At 48.0% G+C, this 27,915-nt stretch overlaps 1 protein-coding gene across 8 annotated transcripts in view; it reads left to right on the top strand.

Annotated features, from left to right (window-relative positions):
- The window catches only part of FARP2 (FERM, ARH/RhoGEF and pleckstrin domain protein 2), a 91,215-nt gene that overhangs the window by 12,890 nt on the left and 50,410 nt on the right, over window positions 1-27,915 (top strand). For 7 of the 8 annotated variants that reach the window (XM_061189378.1, XM_061189388.1, XM_061189370.1 and 4 more), the window contains 2 exons: window positions 26,170-26,274; window positions 27,119-27,161. In XM_061189378.1, the coding sequence (XP_061045361.1) occupies window positions 26,170-26,274; window positions 27,119-27,161 (148 nt within the window). Of the gene's footprint in view, window positions 1-15,561; window positions 15,583-26,169; window positions 26,275-27,118; window positions 27,162-27,915 lie in introns of those variants that run through there. The other variant, XM_061189435.1, reaches the window with a different exon arrangement.

A 27,915-nucleotide genomic window follows, 5' to 3' on the forward strand; every position in this document is an offset into this window, starting at 1 on the left:
CATGGTGATGGGAATGCGCTCGAGGGTGGCAGTTGTGAGGTCCCTGAGGTCTAGGCTTGTAATTCATGCGTGTACCTTCTGCCGGGTTTTACTGATCAAGCAGGCTGTCAGGCCAGCCCAGGTTCAGGGGGTGGAGAAGTACCCAGGAGTCTGTTTTCTGCAGGCTCTCACACAGCTGTTGCCAGGGATCAGGTGCGCAGTCCCTGGAAAGAAACAGTCTCCAAAGCTCTGGTATCTGGTGTTAGCAGGCTGGGCGGGTTTGCCAGATGAAGCACTTTGTGGGGCCTCCTCCGGGAGGGGCTGCTGGAGAAGGTGCATCTGCCCTGCTCCCTCCTCCCCAGTGTCTCCCGTGGGCCGCTGTTGCCAAGATCCGAGACGCAGAGCCCAGGCTGGGTCTCCCCGGGCCTGCCGCCCCTGCCCCACCATCCCTGGTCACTGATCTTGTCTGTCGTTCCCCCGCCCACCCTGTACAGTTGGACTGAGAGACACACTGTGGTTGGGTGACTTTCGCTGTGGGCCTGTGGGTGGTATAGACTTGAGGTGCCGAGCAGTGAGGTCCCGGGGTGCGTGGCCTCTGTTGGTGGCACAAAAGGCAGGTCTTGGGGAAGACGCCCCCGCCCCGGAGCTGGCCGGGCTCTCCTCCTGGAAGGCAGGTCCTGGGCGGCGAGGCTGCTTCCGTGTTTGGACCAGTGCCGGTAAGCGCGGTCGACCGAACGGAAGCGAGGGTGAGCTTGGGTAACGTGCTTTCTTTAGGAGAGTTTTTAGTTTTTCCCTCTATGGCAGCGTCTTCTGACGTTAGGGATTCAGGTGTCGTGCTTTGTGTGTCTGGGGTTTTTTGGCCGTCCACACCTATCTTACGGTGTGCTGATTTGGTTTATTTTCTACTAAGTTTTCTGCAGTAGTATCTGCAGACTCGCAGGGTTGATGTGCTGACGTTACCTTCTGGTGCAGCCGGTGACACCTGGCCTGGTGTGGCCTGTGTGGACTCCCCTGGTTGATACCGAAGGTTTATTCCTAGGGGAAGAAGTTGACGTTTAGTTATTTTTGAAACGGCGTCTTCTGCTGGTGCCCGTGGCTCTTCACAGGCGGAGTCTGTGGCTCGTCGTCTCCTGCTGCTTCAGCAGCTGAGGCTGCCCTCCCCCCGCCCTCGTTCCCTTCCTTCCGAGGGGTGAGCGCCATCCGCAAGCCGCCGGCTCCGTCTGTCTCCCACCCGCCAGGGCGGTGACGTGAGCTTTGCTTCCACCAGCTCAGGCCCCACGATACCGGCCAGCGCTCCGAGAGCCGGAACCGCTGGCCACACGGGAGCCTTTTCCTTCTCTGGCTCTCTCTCTCGGTCTGGAGTCCTGCTGCCCCAAAGTCAGGGTGGCTGGAAGCTGGAAGCTGGGGTCTGTCTGCTTTTTCCTGAGCAGCACTGAATAAGCTGAAGCTTTTTAGCAGCTTTATTGAGATATAACTCACATAACCGTACAATCACCCACGTAAAGCGTACAATTCAGTGGTTTTTAACGTATTCACAGAAATGCAGAGACATCACGCCGGTCAGTTTTATAACGTTTTCATCCCTCCCAGTTGGAAACCCCACGCCCTTTAGCTGTCGCCCTCGCACCCCAGCATCCTCCGTGCCCCCGCAACTCTAAGCAAACCGTGACCTGGGTTCTGTTTCCACAGACCCCTTTCATCTGAGCAGGGTCGTACGTGGCTTTTTGTGACCGGCTTGTCACTTAGCGTGGTGTTTTAGGGCTTCATCCACGTCGTTTGACGTCTCAGCACTATTTTCCTTTTTGTTCCCCACTCGTCAGCTGGTGGACGTCCCACCTTTGGGCTGTTGCGAACGTCGCTGCCGTAAACATTCGGGTACAGGTTTTGTGGGGACATGCGTTTCCGCATGTCTCGGACAGACACCTGGGGGTGGGACGGCTGAGTCGTACAGCGACTGTGTGTGACCGTTTGGGGAACTGGCAGAGTGCTTGCCAAGGTGGCCGCACCATTTATACCCACCAGCAACTTTATGAGGCTTCTGGTTTCCCCAGGTTCTCAACTACGCTTTCTATTCTTTGACTTTTTGATTCTAACCATCCTAGTGGGTTTCAAGTGGTATCTCGTTGTGGTTTGAGGTGAAATTTTTAAAATTTTTAAAGGTTTTCAGCCCAAAAATATGAGAATTGTACCATTAAAAATTTATCTTTGGGGGTGGTTCCTTGGATAGATTATGAGTAATTGTGGAGTTAACCGTCTAGCTGTGGCCCAGTTACCACACGTGGAATGAACATTTCTACATGCCAGAGTTGTGAGGACCACAGAGAAAGCAGGCTGAGGGCAGGCCCTGGAGGCCCTGGGAACTGAAGCTGGTAGAGGAGCGGGAGCTGCCTTGTCAAATTTTTAAGAACATCTTAAAGTTTCATTTAGAGTTGTCATGCAAATTTATAGAACTAGGAACTTTTACTGACACTTTTTATTTATTTATTTTGAAAAGATGTATTTGTTTGTTTGTTTATTTATTTGGGCTGTGCCGGGTCTTAGTTGCGGCACGCGGACTCTTAGTTGCGGCATGCGGGATCTAGTTCCCCGACCAGGGATCGAACCCAGGCCCCCTGCATTGGGAGCACGGAGTCTTACCCACTGGACCACCAGGGAAGTCCCCTGACAATTGTATTTTTAAATCAATATTTATCTCATTTGTAAGTGCTAGCTGCCAATGTCTATGATTTACTCTCAGCCATGTAGATCATTTGCCTTAACAAACTTATGTTTATTATGATTATGTATGATAATGAAGCAAGATGTACTTTGTGGTTCTTTATATTGATTACTAGTTAAATTAAAATACTTCTGTTTTGTCTGGAAGGGCGCAAAGAAAGGGGGAGAAATCTGTCTGATGGATTCAGGGTGGAGCTTCAACTCTGTCTTATTTTAAGTGATGTTTAACATTTACTGATGGGATTTTTAACTCCCCGAAGGTCAGTCAGTGACCAATTTTTTGATCTAGTAAAATCATGATTTGTTTTCAGTTAATTAAATGAATTCTGTGGTTTTGAAATTAGAAATCTGACCTCAGCTCTGGGAAGTTTTTTTCTGAGCTGTAAGAGAAACCATCTGGAGGCCGTGTGTCAGCTCGATTGTCCTGCGTGCAAAGTCGGGGAGTCGAAAGCGTCCAGCTCCTTGCCCTGTACGTGTGAGCGGTGTCCATGCTGCCCCGGGAGCAGCAGAGGGCCGAGCTGGCGGTCCTGTCCTCCCTGGAGAGGCCTCCCCTCGACTGCAGAAGGCACGGTGTTGGGGACGGGGCACGTACCTGCGTCGCTGACCATTCATGGCGGGTTTAGGAATGGACGTCACCTATAGCTTTTCTGTTATCTGGAGTCGGTAATGTGGAAAGAGTGATATTTAGTGATTGAAAGAACAGTCTGGGATATGGTTTGGGTGAGGGAGACCTCACCCACGGGAGTGAATGTCATGCCTTTGCTGGCAGGTGTGATGGAGTTCTAGTGAACATGAAGGTTGCTCACGTTCCCCCTTTTCTTAACATCCTCAAAAGTTTCAGAGTGGGCTTTCTTTCTTTCTTTCTTTCTTTCTTTTTTTTAGAATTGCAAAAGCTTTAGCTTAAATATGTGGCAAGTAGGAGGACGGATTCTCAGCCATGAAGTCCCATGCTGGAGGACTTGAAGTTGCTGTTCCAGTAAAAACTTAATGTTTTCTTTCTGGCCAGGAAGAAATAGCCAGAATTCCAGGAAGTATCGTAGCCAGATGTTTGTCACTGCTCCTACATGAGCACCCTAAATATGGCAAAGAAACCGCCTTAGAGCTTATTTTGGTCTGATCTCAGAAGAAGAAGTTAGTAATTCAGCATCTGAAGTTTGGCGGTAATATAGGCTTTATATAAGAGCTCTGTGTGTCCCTAGTATATGCAGCAATTATGTGATTCTGCCCTAGGTTTTGAAACCTATTATTTTGTCTTGGAAAATTGATCTGTGTTTTGACCCTGAAGCCCAGGAATGTGGCAGGGTGGGACGAGGCAGAGGTGTGGACGTTTACCCAGTTGTGGTATCGAAGCTCCAACACACATGCACACACACGCCTGCACACGCACATGCCTGCAGGTTGGCATGTACAGTCTATGTTGGATGACCCCGCGATGATGACCGGTGACAAATGGAAAAGAATCGGGAAATGTCACCGAGAGAAGACCCATCCCCACGGTTGTGTAATGGAAGACAGCAGACTTGTCTCAGGGTCCCAGCAGAGGGTCATAGAAAGGAAACTTGCCCATCGGGTTGTCTTGACTTGTAAGCTGTTTCCTGAGCCCTTAAGACACGTGACGGGCTCGTGTCATTGGCATGCCCAGCAGGAGGCGGAGGCAGAGTGAGCCGCTGGGTGACGCGGCTGACCTGTGACCCCACCCCACCCCCCGGCTGTCTCTGGAACCCTTGCTCTTATCCATGTGATGTTCTCATTTACTAATCAGAAGGAATTTGGTTCTGTTGTCCTTTGTTCATAGGAGGCTAGAAGAGCTGACCTTGTACTTGTTTCACTGATTGGGCCCTTGAATCGCTGTTCCCGTTCAGTTTCCATCCCTTCCCAGAAACCTCCGATGCCTGCACTCTTGGCCCAACTCCCCACAAGGAGGTGGCCCGCCTCGGAGTGGTGCTGCCTGACTACCTCGGCCTCCCGGGCTCGTGTGCTCATCGCTCTCTCTGCAGCCGCGTGGGGCACGTTAGCACCAGGTTTTAAATCTCAGCCCCTCACCACCCGATGGCGTGAGGAAGGGCCTTGCTCCAAGTCTGGGAACGGCTTTGCTCAGAGGCCCCGTCCGGACGTGTGGCCAGAGTGGGGGGGCGGGGTGACGTCCGCGCCCGTCTGCTCCTGCGGGGGCCATGTGGGCGGGGAGGCCAGAAAGGCCCAGAGTCCTCCTCTGCAGGCCTTCGCTCGGCTGCCCGACACACACCCCATGTCCTGCCCCCCATATTGAGCCGTGTAGCCTGGCACACCCCAGGGTTTTCAGAACTTACTAGAATCTGCTCTGTTCGGTGGTGAACAGTGTCTGGATGTTAGGAGCAGTGCTGCTGCGGATGTTCCTGTGTGTGTCGCCGTGTGCGCGTGCTCAGGTTTCTCTAGGGTGTGTCCCCAGCGTGGACTTTGTGGTTTTAGGATGTGCCCGTTTTCGCCCTGCCCAGGTATGTGGATTGTTCTGGAAACCCGTTAGACCATCTCACGGGCGCTTCGTCCACACAGGACCACTGCCAGCCATCCTCTGGTCCTGTGGCCTTTCTCCTGCTGCTTCCGTCCATAGGGGCTGCTGCCCAGTGCAGGCCGCTGGTGGGCCTGGCCCTGGGGCCGTCTGCGTCCCGTCCTGATTCCTGTCCCCAGCCAGGTCATCCGAGAGCGCCGCCGTCCTCCTGGTCCCCCCACGCCCCACCGCAGCCTCCAGTGGGCCTTTCACACCTACTGCACATTCGGGTCGCCAAGGCCACCTTTAAAACATGCCGTGCTGCTGAGGAATCCTCAGGTGATTCTGGGCAGGATGGGCGGCCGGCGTTTAGAGAAGAGCTTACGGGTTCTGGAATGTGTGCCCTCCCCCACCCCCGGCACCCTCTGCTGACCCATTTCTCCTGACCCTCGTTTCTTCCCTCCGTCCATTCACTCAATCCCTGAACAAAAGAAACACATCCTCCCCTCCCCTCCCCTCCCCCCTCCCCTCCCCTCCCCCCTCCCCTCCCCCCTCCCCTCCCCTCCCCCCTCCCCTCCCCTCCCCCCTCCCCTCCCCTCCCCCCTCCCCTCCCCCCTCCCCTCCCCCCTCCCCTCCCCCCTCCCCTCCCCTCCCCTCCCCCCTCCCCTCCCCCCTCCCCTCCCCCCTCCCCTCCCCTCCCCCCTCCCCTCCCCTCCCCCCTCCCCTCCCCTCCCCCCTCCCCTCCCCTCCCCCCTCCCCTCCCCCCTCCCCTCCCCTCCCCCCTCCCCTCCCCCCCTCCCCTCCCCTCCCCCTCCCCTCCCCTCCCCTCCCCCTCCCCTCCCTCCCCTCCCCCCTCCCCTCCCCCCTCCCCTCCCCTCCCCCCTCCCCGCCCCCCTCCCCTCCCCCCTCCCCGCCCCCCTCCCCTCCCCCCTCCCCTCCCCTCCCCCTCCCCCCTCCCCTCCCCTCCCCCCTCCCCTCCCCCCTCCCCTCCCCCCTCCCCTCCCCCCTCCCCTCCCCCCTCCCCTCCCCCCTCCCCTCCCCCCTCCCCTCCCCCCTCCCCTCCCCTCCCCCCTCCCCTCCCCCCTCCCCTCCCCCCTCCCCTCCCCTCCCCCTCCCCTCCCCCCTCCCCTCCCCCCTCCCCTCCCCTCCCCTCCCCCCCTCCCCTCCCCTCCCCTCCCCTCCTCCCCTCCCCTCCTCCCCTCCCCTCCCCTCCCCCTCCTCCCCCTCCCCTCCCCCTCCTCCCTTCCCCTCCCCCCTCCCCCTCCCCTCCCCCAGAAGGTATGGTGTTCCGCAAGACTTCCTCCAAGCTCTGCTTCTCAGTGGAGCTTTGCTAGGTCGTAGCAGCCCCACAATTCATTTTCTGTCCTAAGAACCTAATTCTGTGTTACTGATCACTTTCAGTTAAAGAAAGTAGCCAAGATTCTCCAGAAAGCTGGCTGGAGGATTACAGTTCTCTCTCTTCTTTCAAGGAGAGCATTCTGTGTTTTCACTTGTACTGTTTAATACACGTTTTTTCCAAAGTTTATCTTACTGTTTCACAAATAGCGTGTCCACCAGGATTAGCACTTGCGCCGCGTCTGCTCCCTGCCAACACTGTGCCCCTGCCGAGGCTCTCGTGCAGCCGGCACCTCGGAGACCAGCCAGCATGGCACGCGGGGTTCCTGATGCCGCCTGTTTGGGAGGGAGTTCAGCTGATTGATACAAATCACACGTGTCCCTTGTAAGAAAATGGAAGATGGGGAAGGCCTACAGCCAAGAATCACCACCCAGGAAACAGCCAAGCACAGTGTTCTGAATATCCTCCCAGCCTTCTATCTGTTCACATATATTCATTAAACACACCTAGAATCAAACCGCATACATCTGTGGTCTGTTTTTAAACTTAGCATACTGTTGAACTTGTTTCTGTATACTTTCTCCTTAAATTTTTAATGACTACGTAGTTTTCTAGTTTTCAGTTTCTTTGTAATAAATCTTTATACACATTCTGGATTTTTCCCTTTAGATAAATATCTGGAGCTGGAGGTTCTGTGTCAGCGGGTGTTGTACGGCCCTCGGGGGGCCCCACAAAGGGCTGAAGTGCTTTACACCCCCCAGCAGGACCTATTATGGTTTTTAATAAAATCTCCAGTTTAATAGGCAAAAGTTATGTTTTTTAGACACAGTTTTATCAGACTTAACTATTTTGGTTTTGTTTTGAGGGGTTTTTTGTGTGTGTGTTTGCTCTACTTTTTTTTTTTTTTTTTCCCGGTAAAATACATGCAAGAGAGATTTACCACGTTAACCACTTTTCAGTGCGCAACTCAGTGGCACTAAGTCCAGTCTCGTCGTTGTGCAGCCATCACCACCGTCCATCCCTGTCACTCTTCATCTTGTAAAATTGAAGCTCTGTCCCCGTGAAACACTGACCCACCCCCAGCCCCTGGCACCCACCATCCTATTGTCTCTGTGATTCTTCTCTGAGTACCTCATATAAGTGGAATCACACAGTATTTGTTCTTGAGCGAGTGGCTAATTTCACTCAACCCCGTGGTGTCGAGGTTCTCTCGTGTTGCAGCCTGGGCCAGAACTTCCTTTTCAAGGCGAATGATGTCCCACCGTGTGGATGGCCCACATTTTGCTTAGCCCTCCAAACGCTGCGGGGCAGGTGGGTTGCTTCCACGTTTAGCTCTCGTGAGTAGTGCTGCTGTGAACGTGGGGTACAGGCGTCTCCTCGAGACTCTGCTTTCCTTTCGTTTGGGTGTATACCCAGTAGTGGGATTGCTTAGTCACGTGGTCACTCTATTTTAATTTTTTGAGGAAGCTCCATACTGTTTTCCACAGTGACTGTACCATTTTGCATTCTCGCCAACAGTGCACGAGGTTTCTAATTTCTCTACATCCTAGCCAACACGCGTTATTTTCTTTTCTTTTTCTTTCTTTCTTTCTTTTTTTTTTTGATAGCAGCTATCCTGATGGGTGTGGGGTGGTATCTCACTGCGGTTTTGATTTGCATTTTCCTGATGGTCAGTGATGTTGAGCATCTTTTCATGGGCTTATTTGTATATATCTGTCTTCTTTGGAGAAATATCTATCCAGGTCCTTTGCCCATTTTTGAATTGAGTTGTTTGGTTTTTTTGTTAAGTTTTAAAAGTTCTCTACATATCCTGGATCTTAACCCCTTATCAAATATGCAATTTGCAAATTTTTCTACATCGTATTAGAAGTTAAAAAAAATGGGAAGTTTAGAGTAAGTATATGGTATTTGAAGTGAAAAGAAAAAGCCAGGGGATGCTGGAGACATCACAGAAAGTGACAACTTACAGTGAAGAAAAGGACAGAAAGCTTATGGCAAGCACAGTCAGGGATTGGACACCTGGACAGGCCGTCGGTGTGGGTTTGTGCTGCGCTCCGCGACCCCATGGCTCTCGGGGGCAGGTGTTTCCCAGCACCTGGGATGCTCCGGGCACCACTGTGGAAGCCGGGCCAGGATGCCAGGTAAGCCCAGCCTTCTTGCTGCTTATGCTGCAGTAGAAGCTCGAGGATAAACCAGGGAAAGCAGAGCCCTTAGTGCTCAGGAGAGAAACAAAGCAGGCAGGGGCGGAGTGTGGGTGCACCCTTAGACAGGAAGGGGTGGGGATGGACCGGCACGTGCAGGGGGTGCAGGGGCCTGGAGGCTGAGGACCCAGAGCCGGGCATGTGGGTGGGAGGAGAGGGGACACAGGGGGTGGGTCCCCGGAGAGGCCCTGGCCCTCCTGCGCTCGGGCCCCTCGCAGCGAGACGCACGTGCCAGCCGTGTCAGCTGTTGGCCAAGGAGGCCGCTTTAAACTCTCCTATCCTCGACTCCTGGGTCACAGGAATTATGGGCTTTTATTTTCAGCGAGATTTTGACTAGTCTTTAAAGAGAAACATGAAAAACATCTGTAGGTGCTTCCAAACTGTTGTTACTGGAATGCTTTGGAATGTCCTTTGCACATGTGTTATGCTTTTGTGTGTGTAATTTTGTAGTTTATGTAACACGGCTTCATTTTGCCACCGTGGCAGAGAGGATCCCAGCCCTTACTTGAGGGCTTTTTCTGGTGACAGTGAAAATCAGAAAGAAATGTTTTCCTGCTCGGCTCTTGGTCTCAAACCCCTGCCTGGGACTGAGACTTCTTCAGAAGTTCCCGTGTAGACTTCTGTCATAGCTTCACTGTCGAGCCTAAAATATCTTTTTCTAAAATAAATTTAACATTACTGATTATGAAAGGTACATTCTTTCTTACTGTTCTGTTTTTAGATATTTATAATGTTTCCTCATAATTATATTTTTTGCATTTGTTTAATCCACTAATATGTGGCCTTATGCTTTTTTGCATGTTTGATATTTGAATCTGATAAAGTTAGATTTTTGTAGCCGAAGAAAAGCCTTTTTTTTTTCCCCTATTAAAGTAATTTTCAGTTAAGACAACTCAGAATGACTTTAAGGCTCTAGACGTCGCCTTCCTTCTGGAAATTATGTTGGAACATGGACTCTTTTAAATCAGACATACTAAATCAAGGATAGTCAGCTTTATAGCTGTTTGCTTCTGGCTCTGATTTACATCAATCCTATGTCTTTTAAAACCGTATAAAATAGTAGAAACATATCCTAAATGTAGCGAGGAATCCAAATTGTATTATGAAATGAAACTATAAATTTTACATAAGTACTGAGATAAAATTTAACTTGTTAGCATATTAACATAAAGAATAAAAAAAGACATCTTGAGAGATGTTGATACACTCCTGCTGAGAACACAGGCTTCTACAAAGGGTCTTCAATTTTTCCTTATTTAGTGGAATCGGATTAGGAGACACCTAAGAGCACTAGAGGAGGGCAAACTTGTTTTCGAAAATTGTTACTCTAAGTTCTGGAAAACCAAAGTTTGTTTGTTTTTGTTTTTTTAATTTTTATTTATTTTATTTTTTATTTTTGGCTGTGCTGGGTCTTCGTTGCTGCGCGCGGGCTTTCTCTAGTTGCGGCGAGCGGGGGCTACTCTTCGTTGCGGTGTGCGGGCTTCTCATTGCGGTGGCTTCTCTTGTTGCGCAGCACGGGCTCTAGGCGCGCGGGCTTCAGTAGTTGTGGCTCACGGGCTTAGCTGCTCCGCGGCATGTGGGATCTTCCCAGACCAGGGCTCGAACCCGTGTCCCCTGCATTGGCAGGCGGATTCCCAACCACTGCACCACCAGGGAAGTCCCCCAAAGTTGTTTTTTTTTTAATAAATTTATTTATTTATTTATTTATATTTTTGGTTGTGTTGGGTCTTCGTTGCTGCACGCAGATCTCTCTAGTTGCGGTGAGCGGGGGCCACTCTTTGCCACAGTGCGCAGGCCCCTCATTGCGGTGCTTCTCTTGTTGCGGAGCACGGGCTCCAGGCACACAGGCTTCAGTAGTTGTGGCACACAGGCTTTAGAGTGCAGGCTCAGTAGTTGTGGCGCACAGACCCAGCTGCTCCACTGCATGTGGGATCTTCCCGGACCAGGGCCCGAACCCGTATCCCCTGCATTAGCAGGCGGACTCCCAACCACTGCGCCACCAGGGAAGCCCCCCCCGCCCAAAGTCTTTATTGCTGCAAATTTTCTACAGTTTAGAAACTGATGCTGTTATTTTTAATTATTCAAGTCAACTGACTTTATAAAGTTATAGTATTTCGTGTTGATTTCTTTTTTGCTTTTTCACTGTAGAAAACTTTTTATGTATTTTTTTCAAATGATAAGATTAATACATGCTCACAGTAAAAAATTCAGTCAGTCAGTACAGAGGAAAAAAATTAAATGTATTATTCTCCTACACCCAGAAATAACGTCTTTGACATTTTGGTCATTGCTGCCCGTTTACTCTTCCAGACGGTCAGCCGTGTGTGTGCACGTGGGGTGCAGGCTCGCCATCCACGCCACACGCCGTCCACCTGATCACGTAAGCACTTCCCAACGTTCACGTGTTTACCTGTTTCTCTTTTTACCTCCTGTAGTTTCTGTGTTATGAATCTTGACACCATGTGAATTGGTACCAAGATATTCATTGTAATATGCTGATGGGCGTAGCACTGATTTCCTCTTATAAAATGTGTACTTTTTTTTGGTCTCAGTTGCTTTTTGGCTTAAATTCAATCATGTATTCTATAAAGTTCATGTTCCCTTACTTTTTGTTGTTGTTGTTGTTTGCCATATTCGTGATTTAACCATGTCATTCTTTTTTTTTTTTTTTTTTTAAATTTTATTTATTTATTTATTTATGGCTGTGTTGGGTCTTCGTTTCTGTGCGAGGGCTTTCTCTAGTTGCGGCGAGCGGGGGCCACTCTTCATCGCGGTGCACGGGCCTCTCACTATCGCGGCCTCTCTTGTTGCGGAGCACAGGCTCCAGACGCGCAGGCTCAGTAGTTGTGGCTCACGGGCCTAGTTGCTCCGCGGCATGTGGGATCTTCCCAGACCAGGGCTCGAACCCGTGTCCCCTGCACTGGCAGGCAGATTCTCAACCACTGCGCCACCAGGGAAGCCCCATAACCATGTCATTCTTTTATTTTCAACCTTTCTGTATCATTTGCTTCAACTGTGTTTCTTATGTACAACCCAATGGCCAACACTGAGTGTTTACCACATTCTGAGTGCTGTTCAAAAGCACTTTGCATGTATTATTTAATTTCCTCCTTAACCATTAGCAGCATTATTATTAGTTTTGTTTTATAATTGAGAAAACTGAGATACAGGGAATTTTTAAAACTTACCCAGTACTGGAAGTTCCAGCCAGGACAATTAGGAAAAAAAGGAAAAGAGTAAGAAAAAATGAAATAAAAGGAATCCGTATTGGAAAGGAAGAAGTGAAACTATCTCTTATTTACAGATGACATTATGATGTATATGGAAAATCCTAAGGAATCTACAAAAAAAAAAAAAAAAACTATTGGAACTATTAAACAAATTCAACAAAGCCACAGGATACAAGATCAATATACAAATATCAATTTGTATTTCAATACACTAGCAATGTACAATCCCAAAATAAAATTAAGAAAACAATTCCATTTACAGTGGCATCAAAAAAGAATAAAATACTTGGGAACAAATTTAACAAAAGAACCTCAAAATTTATATGCTCCCTGGTAGTCAACTACTAATTTCTTGAAGGGGAAATTTGTAGTTTTAACCCATAAAAAGAGAGTTTTGAAAAGCCAGTTAGTCACCTGTAGATTTTGAATGAAACTTTTTATTTATGGGAAAAAAATTCCAAAGGGAATAGCCTAGAAAGGTCTTTTCTTTTCTCCTTTGCAGTATAATTATAAAAATAATTGCAAATTCTCAAGCACAATAAAATTCTAATTAAATTACAGTTCACTGATTTTTTTATTTATATGGTCAAATTATCCTCCCTTTTGTATTGTCCATCCATTTTCCTATGTTTTAAAACTTAAACCACAGTTGTAGAGTATTTACGTTGAATCCAGCTACAAAAATATTAACTATTTTTTACATTGCATTTTTTCCTAAAAACTAAACACAATAATATATGTAAAGTCCTAAAATAATTGAATCTCTTACATTTGTCTACTAGAAGTACTGATTTGTGATAGAACCAGATTTTACGTTCTCTGAAAAGCTCCATTAATTAGGGGGGGAAATGCCTACATGCTACTAAAAACAAATTCAATAAATCTCACTCTGTGTTTCTGAAAAACATGATCTTTAAAGATGAATTTTAAATGCCAGAATCAAATGTCAGGAGAAACAGATTTTTTTTTTTTTTTTTTTGCCTTCAATGAATAGCTAAAGATTAAAAGAAAAGATTTGGTTTAGAGAACATATATTTTTCACTGGCATTTTAGGCTGGTGTTTACCAAAATGTCATAACTGCTTATTTGCAACTGTTCCTCGTGCTTCTAGCAAAGGGCAGTGAACGGAAACATGGAGCTCAGCTGTGGAAGCCCAGGAGTTTTGCTTTGCATTTCATCCCTCCACTTCCCACCCCTGCTTGGGATGGCCCAGACCTAACCATCACCAGACAGCGCAACTCAATTCCAGACACATATTATGAGCTCCAGAGAAACTAACTTTAAAACAAACAAACAAAAAAACACCTTGTGCACTGAAAACTGTAACACTACTGAAAGAAGTGAAGGAAGATGTAAATAAATCAGTGGAAAGATATTCCATCTTCTGGATCAGCAGACTTGCTGTTATGAAGATGGCCGTGCTCCCCGACTGACCTACAGATCTGTTGTGATCTCTGTCACATCCCAGCTGGCTTTTTTTACAGAAACTGACAAGGTGATCTTAAAATGTATATGGGAATTCAAGGGACCTAGAATAGCCAAAAACAATCTTGAAAAAGAAGAAAGTTGGAAGAGTCACACTTTCCTGTTCCAAGGATGACTAGAATGCAACAGTGATCCAGGTGGTGTGGTGCCAGCAGGAGGACAGAGGTACAGACCACCCTCCGTGCCTACAGGCTCCACATCACACATTCAACCAACCACGGGTAAATCCACGCACACATAACCTGCAGACATGGAGCACCACTAGGGGACTTGAGCATCTGCGGATCTGGCTACCTGTGGCAGTGCCCCTGGATACCGAGAGGCGACGGTATAGGTCAGTGGAATAGAACTGAGAGTCCAGAAATAAATCCTTACGTGAAGTCGGACTCTGGCCTCAAACCATACACAAAAACTAACTCAAAATGGATCAATGACCTAAATGTCAGAGTTAAAACTATAAAACTCTAGGAGAAAACCTAGGAGTAAATTTTCATGCCTCAGGTTAGACAGTAGTTTCTTAGATATGACACCAAAATCACACATGACAAAAAAAATAGATAAATTGGATTTCATTTAAAAAAGAAAATTTGTGCTAGAAATAACACTATCAAGAAAGTTAAAGGAATGAGAGAAAAAATTACAATTATACATCTGATAAGGACTTTATCTAGAAATATATATATATTTTTTATATATAAATTTATTTGGCTGCGTTGGGTCTTTGTTGCTGCGTGAGGGCTTTCTCTAGTTGCGGTGAGCAGGGGCTACTCTTCGTTGTGGTGTGCGGGCTTCTCATTGCGGTGGCTTCTCTTGTTGCGGAGCACGGGCTCTAGGCGCGTGGGCTTCAGTAGTTGTGGCACGCGGGCTCAGTAGTTGTGGCTCACGGGCCCTGGAGCGCAGGCAGTAGTTGTGGCACATGGGCTTCGTTGCTCCGCGGCATGTGGGATCTTCCCAGACCAGGGCTCGAACCCGTGTCCCCTGCATTGGCAGGCGGATTCTTAACCACTGTGCCACCAGGGAAGTCCCTAGAATATATTTTTTAAAACAACTCTCACAACTCAATAATAACAGACAAGTAACCCAGTTTACACTGTTGTGCAGGGTCACATGGCCAGAAAGCAGGCACCCGGGAACTCACTCCCAGGTGGTCCCTTTTCCTTGAATAGCTGTTCTCTTCTCTTCTCTTTCCAGAGCTCCTGTTTCTCTGCTTTGTGCTCCTGTATTACAGAGGCAGTTGCTTTATTAACTGTTTTCTAACTTCATGATGAAATTTTGGCCGCAGTTTCATCTGCTAAGAGGCAGCATTTTTCTGCTAAGTGTTCATCTGACTTTTTTTTTCTTTTTTTTTTTTCCCTCCTTTTATCTTGAATGTGTTTGAATATTTGCAGGATTGTTCTATTTTGGTCACCCATCTTTGAAGCAGTTCAACTGTTCATGGATTAGCTATTTTGAGGGGGTCTTGTATGAGTGACTGGTTGTAGAGTCGTGGACATTTGGCATTTATGTAAGACCTAAGGCTTGGGGGTGACTCAGTTCACCCCTCATTTTCAGTCAGCCGAAAGCAGCAGCTGGCCTGGGTCTTTGCAGGGCGGTCTTTCACCCTGTCCTGCGTGTGCCTCATCTGGCTCCGCCTCCTGTGCATCTCCAAGCCAGATGGGCCGGGTTTGGATTCTGCCACCGCCGCCTCTTCCCCTCCTTTTTGCAAACAAGGGGTGTAGGTTTCACCCCCAACCTGTGCCCCTCGCGTGGCTCAGTGCTCTGTGAGGCTTTCTGCTGAAACCTGTGCCCTGGCGTCTTGTCGGTGCATCGTCCCACACCCTCCCACGCCCTCGGGCTGGCTCTGCTGCTGGCACTCCTCCCACCGAGCTGTGATGCAGGGTTTAGCAGTTTGCTAGTTTTGCTGAAAATGGACTTTACATTTTTGTTTCTTATCTTCTTTCTTGATTTTCAGTGATTCCAGCAAGAGATTGAGGAAGTGACAGTCTACACCGCGTCCTCAGAAGAGTCACTGAGCACCCCTCCCCCCAGCACCTCCCCTCCTGTGTCGCCCCTCCTGGGATTCCTCGTAGACACGTTTGTGGCTCCCGATTCACGTTCCTGAGTCTGAACGCTTCTTTCATTACTCCATCTCGAGAGGAATGCCTCCATTTACTGTCCACACCCGTGCAGGTGCACGTCTTACCCGTTCAGTTCAGGCTTCCTGTTGACCTTTAATTTCTGGAGTTATCTTTTTCTTTCCTCCTTTTAGTCTTTAGTTGCTGTTTTTCTTTCTTCGAAATCTTCTCATTTTATGAATACATTGACCTGTTCCATTGGCCTTTCTGAGGATCTTCGTGTTTTTTTAATGACGTTGTTTCGGTTTTGGTTACCACATCCGCTCCGTTCATCGGGAATTCATCTATCTGCTTTCCGGGTCGACGCCTCTGTTTCAGGAGTTTGGTGTTAAGCATCTGCTCATTCCTGGTTGTCTGTGTATTTTTTGCAGATGAAGGTTCAGACTGCTTGGTATCGGTTCCAGTGACCTTTTTAAAGGCACAGTTTGATTTTGTAGGCAGGCCCCCCTCTTCAGGGCCCTGGCCCTTCTGTTGACGAGGAAGAAAGAAAGGAATCACCCGAGAGACTGGCTGCTCCAGGAGATTCACCACTAAGATACACCGTCCGTTTTATTTTTCCCTGATGCTAAGTTAAAGACAAGGAATAAAAATAATAGTGGGTTGATCGCCCAACTACTAAACCTAAAGTAGCAGGTTGCTACCTTGGCTGCCGCCATGGGACGTAAGCTACGTAAGGATGTGGTGGGGACATGCGGCCTCGTTCACCTGGGTCAGCCAGGTCACCAGCGCCCTCGCTCTGGTGGGAGGAGACGGGTGGTCCTTCCCCGAGCTGGGGGGGGGTTCCCGTCTCTCTCCTTCTGTGCTCACACCTCAGCCCCTCCCCACTCCACAGGGTCTTGTGAGGATGCTCACCACCGATTCTGCTTCTCTGCCGTCGCCCCCTCCCCCGCTTGTGAGAGCACCCCGCAGGACAGACGTCTGCGTGACCCTCTGTCTAATGCTCACTGTTCCGCGTTTAAGCCTCATCTGGCCACGAGCTTCTGCCGCCATCACGTCGCGGCTGTTGTGCTAACCGTGTGCGTTTGGACGCGCTGCAGGAGGCTTGCTGTGGATTGGGCTTTTCCCCCAGTTCTGGAGCCCTCTCCTGCCTAGGCTGTGCACGCCGTGGGCGTCGTCCAGGGTCTGCGAGCCGCATTATTCAGGGTCCGGGTCAGGAGACAGAATACACCTGCCCTGTGAACTGGGAAATGCAACAGTTGTTAACTGGTCACAGACAGTAACTACGAAGCGGGGAGGGGAGCCCCGCGGGATGCGGAGCAGGAAGTGCAGTCAGCTGCCGCCGCCCCCAAGCCTACGGCTCAGACCAAGGGCCCCGGGAACAGGCTGCGGGCAGGAGCTGCCCAGCGGCGGGACCGGAGCTTGAGGGAGGGTCGCTGCTGGGCCTCCTGCACGGGCCAGCAGCTGTGAGCCCAGAGCCCAGAAGCAGCGAGAGAGGCCCTCTCTTCCTGTGCTGTCTCCAGCTGGTCAGAGAGAAATGTCTGCAGGTCCTGTTCCAGGGTCACAAAGCCACAAAGAAGGGTGGGCTTGGAGCAGAGGGGCAATAAAGAGATAACTAGCTCACCCGTACTAACAGGTTCTTACTTGGGGATTTAAGCTGTCCTGTTTCCTCGAGTAGTTTCGGAGAAGCTATTGTAAGAGGAGCTGGGGCACCAGTGGATCCATGGATGTGTGAGCTCATTTGGTGCCCACGTCCCATGGTCAAGGTGATCTCTGTCTGAGGATGCTGAGTCCCCTCCCTGATAAGCAGACGTAGCAGTGATGTCTTCAGGTCCTCCACCTTCACACAACTCCTGTGGCCTTCAGCGCAGGAGGCAGTGGATCTCTGGTTATACAGCATTTGAGGAATATGCGAGAATCTCAGACTTGAGCGTGAGCCAGAGTGAGGGGGAAATGCCCTTCAGAAACGCCGGTGACCTTTCAGAGCGTCTAGAATGAATGTGGCTACAGTTTCCTCTGAGCTCGCAAGATTATCTTCATTGCACAGTGTAACATTATAAAAGGAAGTTTGGGGTTGATCTAATTATTAGACAAGAAGAATCTTAAGTCCTGAAGCTAATGGTGGAGATGTGAGTTTCAGTACAGGAGCAGAGACGGGGGAGCTGTCGTTTGGCAGATGAGCTGCAAACGGGCACGTGGAACAAACAAGTTGAAGGACAAAGTCAAGAGTTTTCAAGAAGGATTTTCCCACACTGCTAAGACAAAGAATAAAGAAGTACTTTGTTAGCTAAGCTTCTGTAACCCATTTCCATCCAGACAAAATTTTTAATGGTACTTCTGTCTATGTAGATTTTTAACAATGTGCTTTATGTCTAAGCTTGGAGAAGAGCTCTGCCGTTGTGACCAACTGGAAAAATGGAAACACTGAACAAAACGTTTGTAACCTGTATTTTGTACTTTGGTTATGTTATTAATGCCGTGTCTCCTCCAGCCTGGTGTTTGAAGCCCCGCCCTGGTTTGGGCTGTGAAGTCGGTCTCTCCATTGCGTCTCTTGGGGATGCCGGTGCTCAGACGCCCTCCATAGTGGTCAGGCAGCCTCGTTCCCTCTGACCATCCGCCCCTGTGGGCACAGACCGTGCGGACTGCAGTCCGACTGATGGTCAGTGTCTGTATTTTTAGGAACAGAAGGTAAACTCTGAGTGTGGAAGACGCGAGAAGGCAGAGATGGACATGTGACAGATACAAGGGACGCAGGACAGAGCTGCCGTATTTCACTAGCTAAGTCCTAGTCGAGATGCTTCTGTAAAAATTAAGAGGAATGAACCTGTGGAAAATCATCTTGGCGAGTCATGTTGAAATACTCTTAAACTACACTGTAGAAAAGATAGTCCGTGTCCACGTGTTTGCATAGGCGTTGACAGGAGAGAGGAACCACTGGCTGCCTGCGAGAAGCACGCTCCCCGGGCAGATGAAACGAGTGCCTCTTTCCAGACACGTGTCAGGAGGAGACTGTGCACACTTGATGAACAAACACAAGACCTGGACAACAGTCCTCGGGGGTGGGAGCTCTCTCTGTGCACAGTTGGAAGATGTTTTGTGCAATGCTGACACTGCTGCGCATGTGCAGACAACGCCCCCGGCTTGTGCCAGGCGTCCCGTGGGGCAGTGTTCATACTGGTTTCGTGACATCCCCAGAAAACCCTTTCAGGGTAAGAATTATTTATTTTTCAAATGAGGAAAACCCAGGCCCAGCATAGCCACCAAGCGGAAAGCCGGGATTCCAACTCCAGGTCTGTGCTCCTACGGCCGCATGACGCAACTTGTTCCTTGTGATGAAACCAAGGAGCCGGAAGGTATCTCAAGAAAATCCCTGGTTTCTCGTCCACATCAGGCAGAGGGTGACCAAGCTTGGTCAGGTCACTGTCTCTGCCGTTTTGGCGCTGATCGGGCAGCACGCCGATTATTTTACATTTCATCATCTTGACTGTCGATGCCTCTCTATATTTTTAGCTGAAATCTAAAATGTCGATTAAACTGTTTCTTCTAGTTTTGTCCTCTGGGTTTGGAAAATAACCGTTCAGCATCTTCCTAAAATTCTTCACATGCCCAGGTACCGTGCGTCTTGTGTCACTGCAGGGACAGAGGGCCCAAGGGCAGCCGGGAGCGGCTGGAGACCCACAGCTCTGCCCTCCTGCTTCTCTTTCCCAATTCGCGTGCGGCCTGCGTGGTACCTCACCCACTCCTGATCCTTTTGTTCAGGATGGATTGCCCCATCTTTTAACAAATGATGTTGGATTGGACTTCCGTGTTTATGGTCATAATGGAAGGGGTTGTCCCAGTTATTATGTGATTGATTCATTAACAGACAGCTGAGTGCCTGTCATGTAAGTTACTCTGTGCGCCAAAGAACCTCCTGACGCTCTTTTATAATTTAAGTATCAAGAACCACCTAGCATTTTGTCCCCAAGGAGAACTCATTCTATTGAAAGTCTCTACACGTGCGGTGAATTGTTAATTATTGAACAAAATTCAAGATACGGTTTCTGCTCTCCCAAAACCTGTGGTCTAAAAAAGTCCCTCTGTCTCTCATGTCGAGCACTTTGAGAAACGATTGTTTATAAACTGGAATGGGCTGGCGTGTGCGTGAGCGTCACGCTCTCACGGAGACCCACGTTCTGACCCCAGGTCCCTGCCTTTGCACAGGTCAGGGGCTCCAGTGAGTCCGTTCCGCGTGGAGCGCCATGCTGGACTTGGGCTTTTCCGGTGTGTTCTGTTCTGGGTGACCTTTCTGAAAGGGCCTTTGACAAACTGGACCGTGTCAGCAGGAGACTGATCAGGGGGGGATTTAGGCAAAGGCATTTTGGCCAAAGGCTGGGAACTCTTTCCAGGCAGGGCCGTCCAGCGGTGGATCCAGGTGCCTCGTGCCCTGTGCGTCCTGACGCCTCAGAGCAACTCTAGAAGGATTAATGTAAAAGGTGAAAGGTCAGCTTTCAGGAACTCCCAAGGCTGTTTGACCTCTTATTTTCCTTGTGGTGACTTTCGTACCAGAGTGTCACTTGCACAGTGAGGTGTGCAGCCCTTCGTGTGCAGCTTGGTGAGCTGACATGTGTGCACGTGGCCCCCACCCCCGGTGGAGATGGACCACAGGCTCCCTTGTGCCCCCGCCAGCCACTTACAGCCCCCAAATAGCTGCTCTTTTGATCTTTAGGACTATAAAATGGTTTTGCCAGATACTCAGTTTGGTACAGAGACAATCATACGGTGTGTGTGCTGACGTTTATCAGTAACCAGTATTGCTGCATGAAGCAGTGGTCTCTTTTTTCCATCACTGGGTCATATTCCATCGTGTCAACAAACCGTATATCGTTTATCCATCCAGTTTGACGTTTCAGCTCTTGTCAGTTTTTGCCTATAAGTGAAGCTGCTGTGAACGTTCTCAAACGTGTGTTTTGCTGTACGTAAGCACACACTTCTGTTCAGCGTACCCCGGGACTGGACTGCGTGGCCGTCGGGCAGGTCTGGCCGCCGCTTTCCCCAGGGGACCTGCAGACCTGCACCCCCGCCAGCCTGGGCGTGGCCTCCGTGCGGTTCCCCACGTTCTCGCCAGCGTCAGTATTGCCAGTCTTCTTATTCTTAGCATCCTGGAGGGCGTCTGGTTGAGCACGTGTTTCCCTGACGTCATATTGCGCAGCTTTTCTTACTGTTTATTGGCCATTTAGATAATGCTCTTTTGAAAGTGCCTGTTCAGGTGTTTCTGCCCACTTCTGTTTAACTGGACTGTCTACCTTTTCCTTATGATTTGTAGATCTTTAAATATGTGTTGGCTTCATGACCTTTGTTGGACTTCTGTATTGCACATATTTTCTAGTTTGTGACTTGCCGTTTTCCTGTCTTAACAGTGTCTTCTGATGTACAGAAGTTTCTGATTTTCAGGTGGTCCATTTATCAGACATTCTTTTGTGGTTAAGTCACATGGTTTAATTCTCTGGAACCAACAACCGTTCCTAGTTAACTGCCCCTTCAGAGAGAGTCTGTGCGTTTACCTACAGTACATACGTGCATATTTATAGATTTATATCTATATCTATATCCCCCCATGCAGTGGTGGTGTGTGCGTTGTTCAGCACCCAGATTTTTTATCCTAACAGTTTACCTTGGCGGTCTTTTCACTTTAGTGCAGAGAGAACAGCCTTAGTCTACCCGCCTCGAGTGTCACTGGATTTGCTGCAGTTTAGCAGCCTGTCCTGTGCTGCAGATTTAGGGTATGGTTAATTGTCTGCTATTAGAAGCGTTATTGTGACAAATGTTGTTCTATATGCACGGCTTTGCACCTGTGAAATACTTTTTTTTTTTTTGGCCGTGCCACGTGGCTTCCAGGATCTTAGTTCCCCCACCAGGGATTGAACCCGGGCCCTCGGCAGTGAGAGCGCAGAGTTCGAAGCACTGGACTGCCAAGGAATCCCCTGAAATACTGTTTAGAAGTGGGGTTTTTAAAAGCATGGTGTGGACATTTAAATTTTGGTAGGTAGCTCCATTGTGAGCTCCACAGAGGTGGTCCCAGTTTGCTCCCATGGTCCCACAGGGGGTGCCTGTTTGCTATGCTTCCTGACACGCTGTTTTCAGACTCTCTGAGTTCTGCCCATCTGATAGACGAAAAATGGGATCTCAGTGTAGTTTTGATTTGCATATCTCTAATTATGTGTTTAAACGTCATTTAGGTTTCTTTTTTTGTGAACAGCCTGTCCTTTTGCCCATTTTTCTATTCAGTTGCAGTTTGGCATGTTTTAAAGAAATTAACCCTTTGTGATATGAGCTATCAAAGTTTTTCCCTTGTTTGTCTTTGAAGAAGTCTTTTGACTTTACAGTGTTTCTTTCTGTGCAGAGGTTTTATTTTTGTGTTCAGTCTCTCAAGCCTCCTATGATGGCTTTTAGCTGCTGGAGTGAACTGAAAACAGCCTCTCCCCGTGTGGAGTACAAAACAGATTTATCTCACTGCAGTACTTTGACGGGTAGATGTTTTTGTGTTTAGATATTTTATTCATCTTGAAATTATTATGCCAGATAAGGGTACAGCCTAGTTTTTTCCAGATGGATACCTAATAATATTTATTGAATTATCTGTTTTCCTCTCACTGATTGATTTGAAATGTCACTGTTACCGGCCACTCCACTATTTTATGTATTTGGGTATATTTCTTCACCTCCTACTCTGTTTCGTTGATTTGTCTGTGTGGACATGCACCAGTACCAAATGTTTTAATTACTATAGTTTTTCAACAGTTTGACTATCTGCTGAGGCTCATCCTCTCTTAATTTTCTTTTTCAGAATTTTCCTGACCATTCTTGCATTTTAAAAAATACATCAACTGTAGAATCAGCCTCTCAGGTTCCTTAAAGAATCCTCTTGGTACTTTTATTAGGGCCACATGGGGTCTGTGGATTAATGGAAGGAAGCTTGACGGCTCCGCGGGTGTTTCTCTCCAAGAAGGTGGCGCCATCCACTTCTGCCCCTTGTTCAGTCTCCTGGCAGTGTTTTTAAAATTTTCCCTGTAAGGCTTTCTTTTATTGTAAGTTTATTCCAAGATATTTCAGTTTTTTCATTGCTGTTACAAATGTGGTTGTTTCTTCCTCTCTATCCTGAAAAGGCTGTTGATATCTGTATAATAATTTTCCCCCATCACCTAACTGAATTTCATCTTTTTTATAATAGTTTTCTAGTTGATGTTCTTGGATTTTCAAAGAAAAGTATCATACCTGCAAGTAATGACACCTTGCTTCCTCTTTTCCAGTTTTTTTGCCTCCCGTGTCTTTCTGTTTTGGTGCTGGCATTTAGTTAGTGATGGAATGTGTGGTTGGGGGCAGCCACCCCGTCTTGCTGGATGTTAGGGAATCATGCCTCTCTTCCTATTTTATTAAGAATTGAATTTTATCAGATGCCTTCTCAGAATCTCAGATTCTGGGAATAACCATAGGATATTTTTCTGCAGGTCTGTTGAAAAGATGTAATGTTAAATGTCCTAATAGTATATTGAATTATCCTCTCTCTTTTGAATAATTTTACTTGGTTATGATGTGTCACCCTTTCTGTTTTTGCCAGATTATGTTTGCTGATATTTTCATTGACATCCATAAGTAGGAATCTTTCTGTTGGGGGATGTGTGTGTATATGTGGATTTGTTTGGAGTTTGGGGGTTCTTTTCCATAAAACAAATTTAAGGGATTCCCTCCCATCCCCCGCCCCGCCATCTGTGTCACCTTGGATTACTTTAAATAACTTTGGAAATGTCTGTGCCTTCATGGTTTGTGAAGACACCTGTTTCTGATGGTTTTTTGTGGGACTTGATTATGTATTTCAGGACACACGGAGAATACAAAATTCTTTTTGTTACCTGAACATAGGCTAGTAATTGACTTGGAAAACTTTTTTAGTTTAGTAAACTTTATTCCAATTCAGGAAGTTAAATATATATAGTTGTCCATTCAGGTCTGTGTATATGTGTGTATCATACATGAGCATTTATATATGCATATCCCCACATGTGTTTGTGTGTGTCCGTATGTGTATCCATGCATGTGTGTATGTATGTGTGTCCATTCTTGTGTGCATTATACATGTATGTGTTTTCGTGTATCCATAAATATGTGTGTACATATGTGCATACACGTACAAGTACATGTGTAACTCATGTGCTTTGTGCCCTGATTTACAGCCCCGGCCCTGGGTGTTGGACGGTGCCAGGCAGCAGTGTGTCATGAGCGGCCTCGTGTCGCACGCGCGCCATGGTCGGCGCCCGTAGTTCCGCTGGGCCGGCCCCAGGGCAGAGCTCAGGCCGCGCTTCACTGCAGGTGGAGGGCTGGCCGGCGGGTAGCCGGGGTGGGCGGGGCTCGGCTAAGGCTGTGCCGCCTCCTGTCCGACCACAAACGGGGTGGGGAGCCCAGGGCGGGTGAGAACCAGCCTCAGTGCCACCAGCGCCGTGTCCGGGAGTGCGTGATGTGGCCGTTGGGGGAGCTGGCGGAGGTCAAGGGCACCTTAGCGGGTTCTCAGAGGACACGCCCCCCCGGAGGCCGACCGGACAGGGAGGTGTGCACCCAGCCCTGGGCGGGGGGTGGGGCTGGGGTGTCCTGGCCCATCCTGGGGTAGGGGTGACGTGGCTTCAATAGGACTTCTAGGGGGGTCAGACACCCAGGGGTCGTGGGGTCAGGGGTGGGTTGCAGCAAAATCCGTGATTTCTGACTGGTTAACCACGGAGGGGCCCCAGTGTGGGCGGCCCCTGCGGTGACACGGGGCCTGCAGGACACTGCATGGCCTCCCCAGCACCCACTCTGTCACAGGGAGCTCTCCCGTGATGCTCTTAGGGACGACGTCATAGGAACGGAACCCAGCAAGACCTGCGTATCTGTTCTCTACTAAGTGTGTTTATTTTCAGCATGAGATCACGCGGTAGCTCACCTTCTGTCCTGACGAGGCGCTCGCTGTGCTCTGTGGTTCTCTGTGAGCCTCCCTGTTAGGACGGAGGGCAGGTTTTTATCCCTTCAAATAACAGTTCTCATTTCAGGAGCCTCAACACTTCCTGAGCCCACGGAGAGAAGAGCTGGTGGTTAAATAGCGGACGTTTCCCTCCCCACCCACTTGTGTATATTATATTTTAATTGTGAAAATAACATGTCTACTGATGAAAAATTTAGACATTAATGACTAAGACAAGTTCATAATTGAGGTGAAAGTGAAAGTCCTCGTCCCAATCCCCCACCTCTGTCCAGTCCCTTAGAGACACGGCGCGCAGCCTTCCAGACCTGTTTCTGCTGTGTGTTAACAGAGGGTGTGTTTTATGAAAGGGAATCATGCTGTGTAGAAGTGGAAACCTTTCTTCTTGACTGAACTGTAGTCTTGACTTTATTCTGTTATGGTCCATACAGAATTTCTGTGTTCTTTTTAAGGGATGCGTAATTTTTAATGAGGGATATGCCATCACTCATTTTGCCAGTTCTTTGCTAGTTTGTCCTTGGTGTTTAGCTCTGTGCAGTTGTTTTGGACTATCTGTAGGAGGAAGTAGAAGCGGAGTTGCTGTGGCAAAAGTACATGTATACACTTCAGACTGGAAAGTGTTTTCACATTATCCCGGCGGGTGTGTGGCTGTCTTCCCATGGCCATGCCACTCACTCTTGGCATCATCATAACCTCTTTGATGGGTGAAAAGTGACACCTCACTGTTTTAATCTATTTTATTACTAGAGGGCTTGAGTACCTTTTGGGGTTTTTTGTTTGTTTGTTTTTGTTTTTTTTAATATTTATTTAGGCTGCGCCGGGTCTTAGTTGTGGCATGCAGACTCTTAGTTGCGGTATGCGGACTCTTAATTGTGGCCTGTGGGCTCTTAGTTGCGGCATGCGTGCGGGATCTAGTTCCCCGACCAGGAATCAAACCTGGGGCCCTCTGCATTGGGAGCGTGGAGTCTTACCCACTGGACCACCAGGGAAGTCCCTTGAGTACCTTTTTGTATGCCTAAAGCCATTTGTATTTCTTCATAAGAACAGCATGAGACATAAGTTATAATTTTTTCAGCATGATTCTAGATTGTAACTTTGTTCAGTGTCTTTCTATTCAGAAATTTTCCATTTCTGCGTAATCGGATCTATCAATCTTTCCTTTATGCTCTGCTTAGGAGGCGGTACTCAGCCCGAGAGTATGGAAACATTCTCCTGTGCCTTTAGTCCCCTGGAATTTATCTTTGTGAACAGAGTGGAGGGCCGACTCCCCACCTGGTGTGTTGCCTAGTTCATGCTCTCCTCCCTATGGGAAGGGCTGCCAGACACTAAGTTATCCACAGGATCTCATGCAAACATGGACCATGAGACTCACCTTTTTAGTAAATATCAGAACTGTTTGATAAAATGTTTACTGAGGCTAAAAATGGTTCCTACAACCTTAAAGTTACAAAGAAATGTGACTCCACACACTCTGAGAATGTAAACTCGAGGCGTTTTTAGCTTTATTTAGGTGTCAGTTTCTGAGCACGAAGAGCCTCAGGTTCATCTGTTCGCTTCGTGACAGTTTGTGAGCCTCGTCAGGAGGGAAAGCGAAGCAAGAAGTTAAATATAATAAAGTTTTACGTGTGGGAAGGGACTTTATGCTGCAGTGTTCGTAAATCTTTGTTGTCTGAAGTCGTGTAACCCTCCTCGTGTTTTTTCTCGTCTGTCTCACCACAGCCTAAATGCGATGGCCAGGTGTTACTGACCCAGGTGTGGAAGCGCTTGAATCTGATAGAATGTGACTACTTCGGCTTGGAGTTTCAAAGCGTCCAGTCCTGCTGGGTATGAGCTTCTCGTCTGTTTTCGGAAATAGGCTCTAGGTGGGCTGCAGGTGCTTACGATGACGCATCCACGCATCCGGGCCAGAGACCTCTGAGGACCTCCTGGAATGATACAAGCAGGGCACGTTGTTATTATCAAAGCTGTGCTACTCTTTTATTTACAACTGTAGGGAATATATTTGCCTTCTACCTACGCCTGAATTGGCATCCCCCCTAATTTTTTTCAATCTACTAGCACATGTGCCAAGGAAATCCTTTCTTCATAAGTTATAAAAGCAACTAGAGTATATCGTGTGTGATAATCATTTCAAGAGTGGATTTTGAGCAAACTGCTTTACTAAACTGGTCATGCCTCATTTTACTTGATAGGTGAACCGTAAAAGTGTGGAGCTTTAATATTTACAGGTGGAACTGTTTTAAAGAAACCAAATGAACCCATAAGTTGGAAAAGCACGTCAGCATCGTAGAGCCCCTTCTACCCCTGTCGCTCAGGAACCCTCTCATCAGCTCGCTGTTTACAAAGGCAGCGGGTGCCCGATATTTGCTTGGTCTTAACGGATACCAGCCCCAGCACGCACACACACAGTTCTGGGTGCCCGTCCTGTGCACGGTGACAGCAGCCTCTGTGACTTGGGGCGGTTAGCAGCATCCTGTCCTACGCCTCCCAAAGCGTGCCCTGCTGTACTCTGTTATATCAGGATTCGACGTGTGTCTAAGAGCAGCAGGGCCAACATACTCCTGCCTTAAATATCTCCCTTAATTATAAATATTTGTGTTTTGTAACATTCTTATTAAATAGAGAAATAATTTAATGGATTTGATATCTTCTCTTAAATCCTCTTTAGATCTGGCTTGAACCTATGAAACCCATCGTTAGACAAGTACGACGTAAGTCCTTTTCTTAACTCTTTAAAACTCTGCTCATTTAAGATGCTTTGTCCTTGACTGTTCAAATTCAAGGCACGTTCAGACGATCATGGTCGTCACCACTCTGGGCAGCAGCGAAGTGACACCAGCAGCAGGTGAACTTGGAGATCACTTTGCTGTTTAGCTTTAAACTGTAAGACGTGGAGGGTGTGGCGTCGTTTAACTCAGGTAGTTCTCAGTTACTTGCCTCAAATTTGGAAGACATAGGATATGCTGCTCAGTATTGCCTTCATTTTTGGCCAATATGCAAAAATAAGTGTGCAGTTTCTAAGTTATGAAAAGACATACGGGGTGAAATCTCTAGTCATCTGAATTCACCTGTAAGTTTTTTAGGACTAAATTGAGGAGAAGAGGTTGTATGGAAGGAACTTTTGTTCACTGATAAGCAAAGGCCGTTTCGGTTGCCATAGCATTTTAGCAAAACAGTTCCTCTTTTCTTGTGGCAATCACATGGCTGTGTTATTATAAAATTTCAATAAAGCTAAAATACTCAGGTAAGCTAATATCCTACACTTATTCTTTACAGTAATCAGGTTGTTCTAGTTCAGTATAGTGAATGATAACATTTTTCTGTCACTAAAGTATATAAGGATTTCAAAAATAATGGCCTTTTTATTATTATTAATTTTTTTTTGGCCTTGCCGCACGGCTTACGAGATCTCATTTCCCCGACCAGGGATCATACCCGGGCCCTGGCAGTGAAAGCCTGGAGTCC

Source organism: Eubalaena glacialis, chromosome 1, assembly GCF_028564815.1.
Source record: "Eubalaena glacialis isolate mEubGla1 chromosome 1, mEubGla1.1.hap2.+ XY, whole genome shotgun sequence".
In the NCBI taxonomy this organism is placed as follows: Eukaryota; Metazoa; Chordata; class Mammalia; order Artiodactyla; family Balaenidae; genus Eubalaena; species Eubalaena glacialis.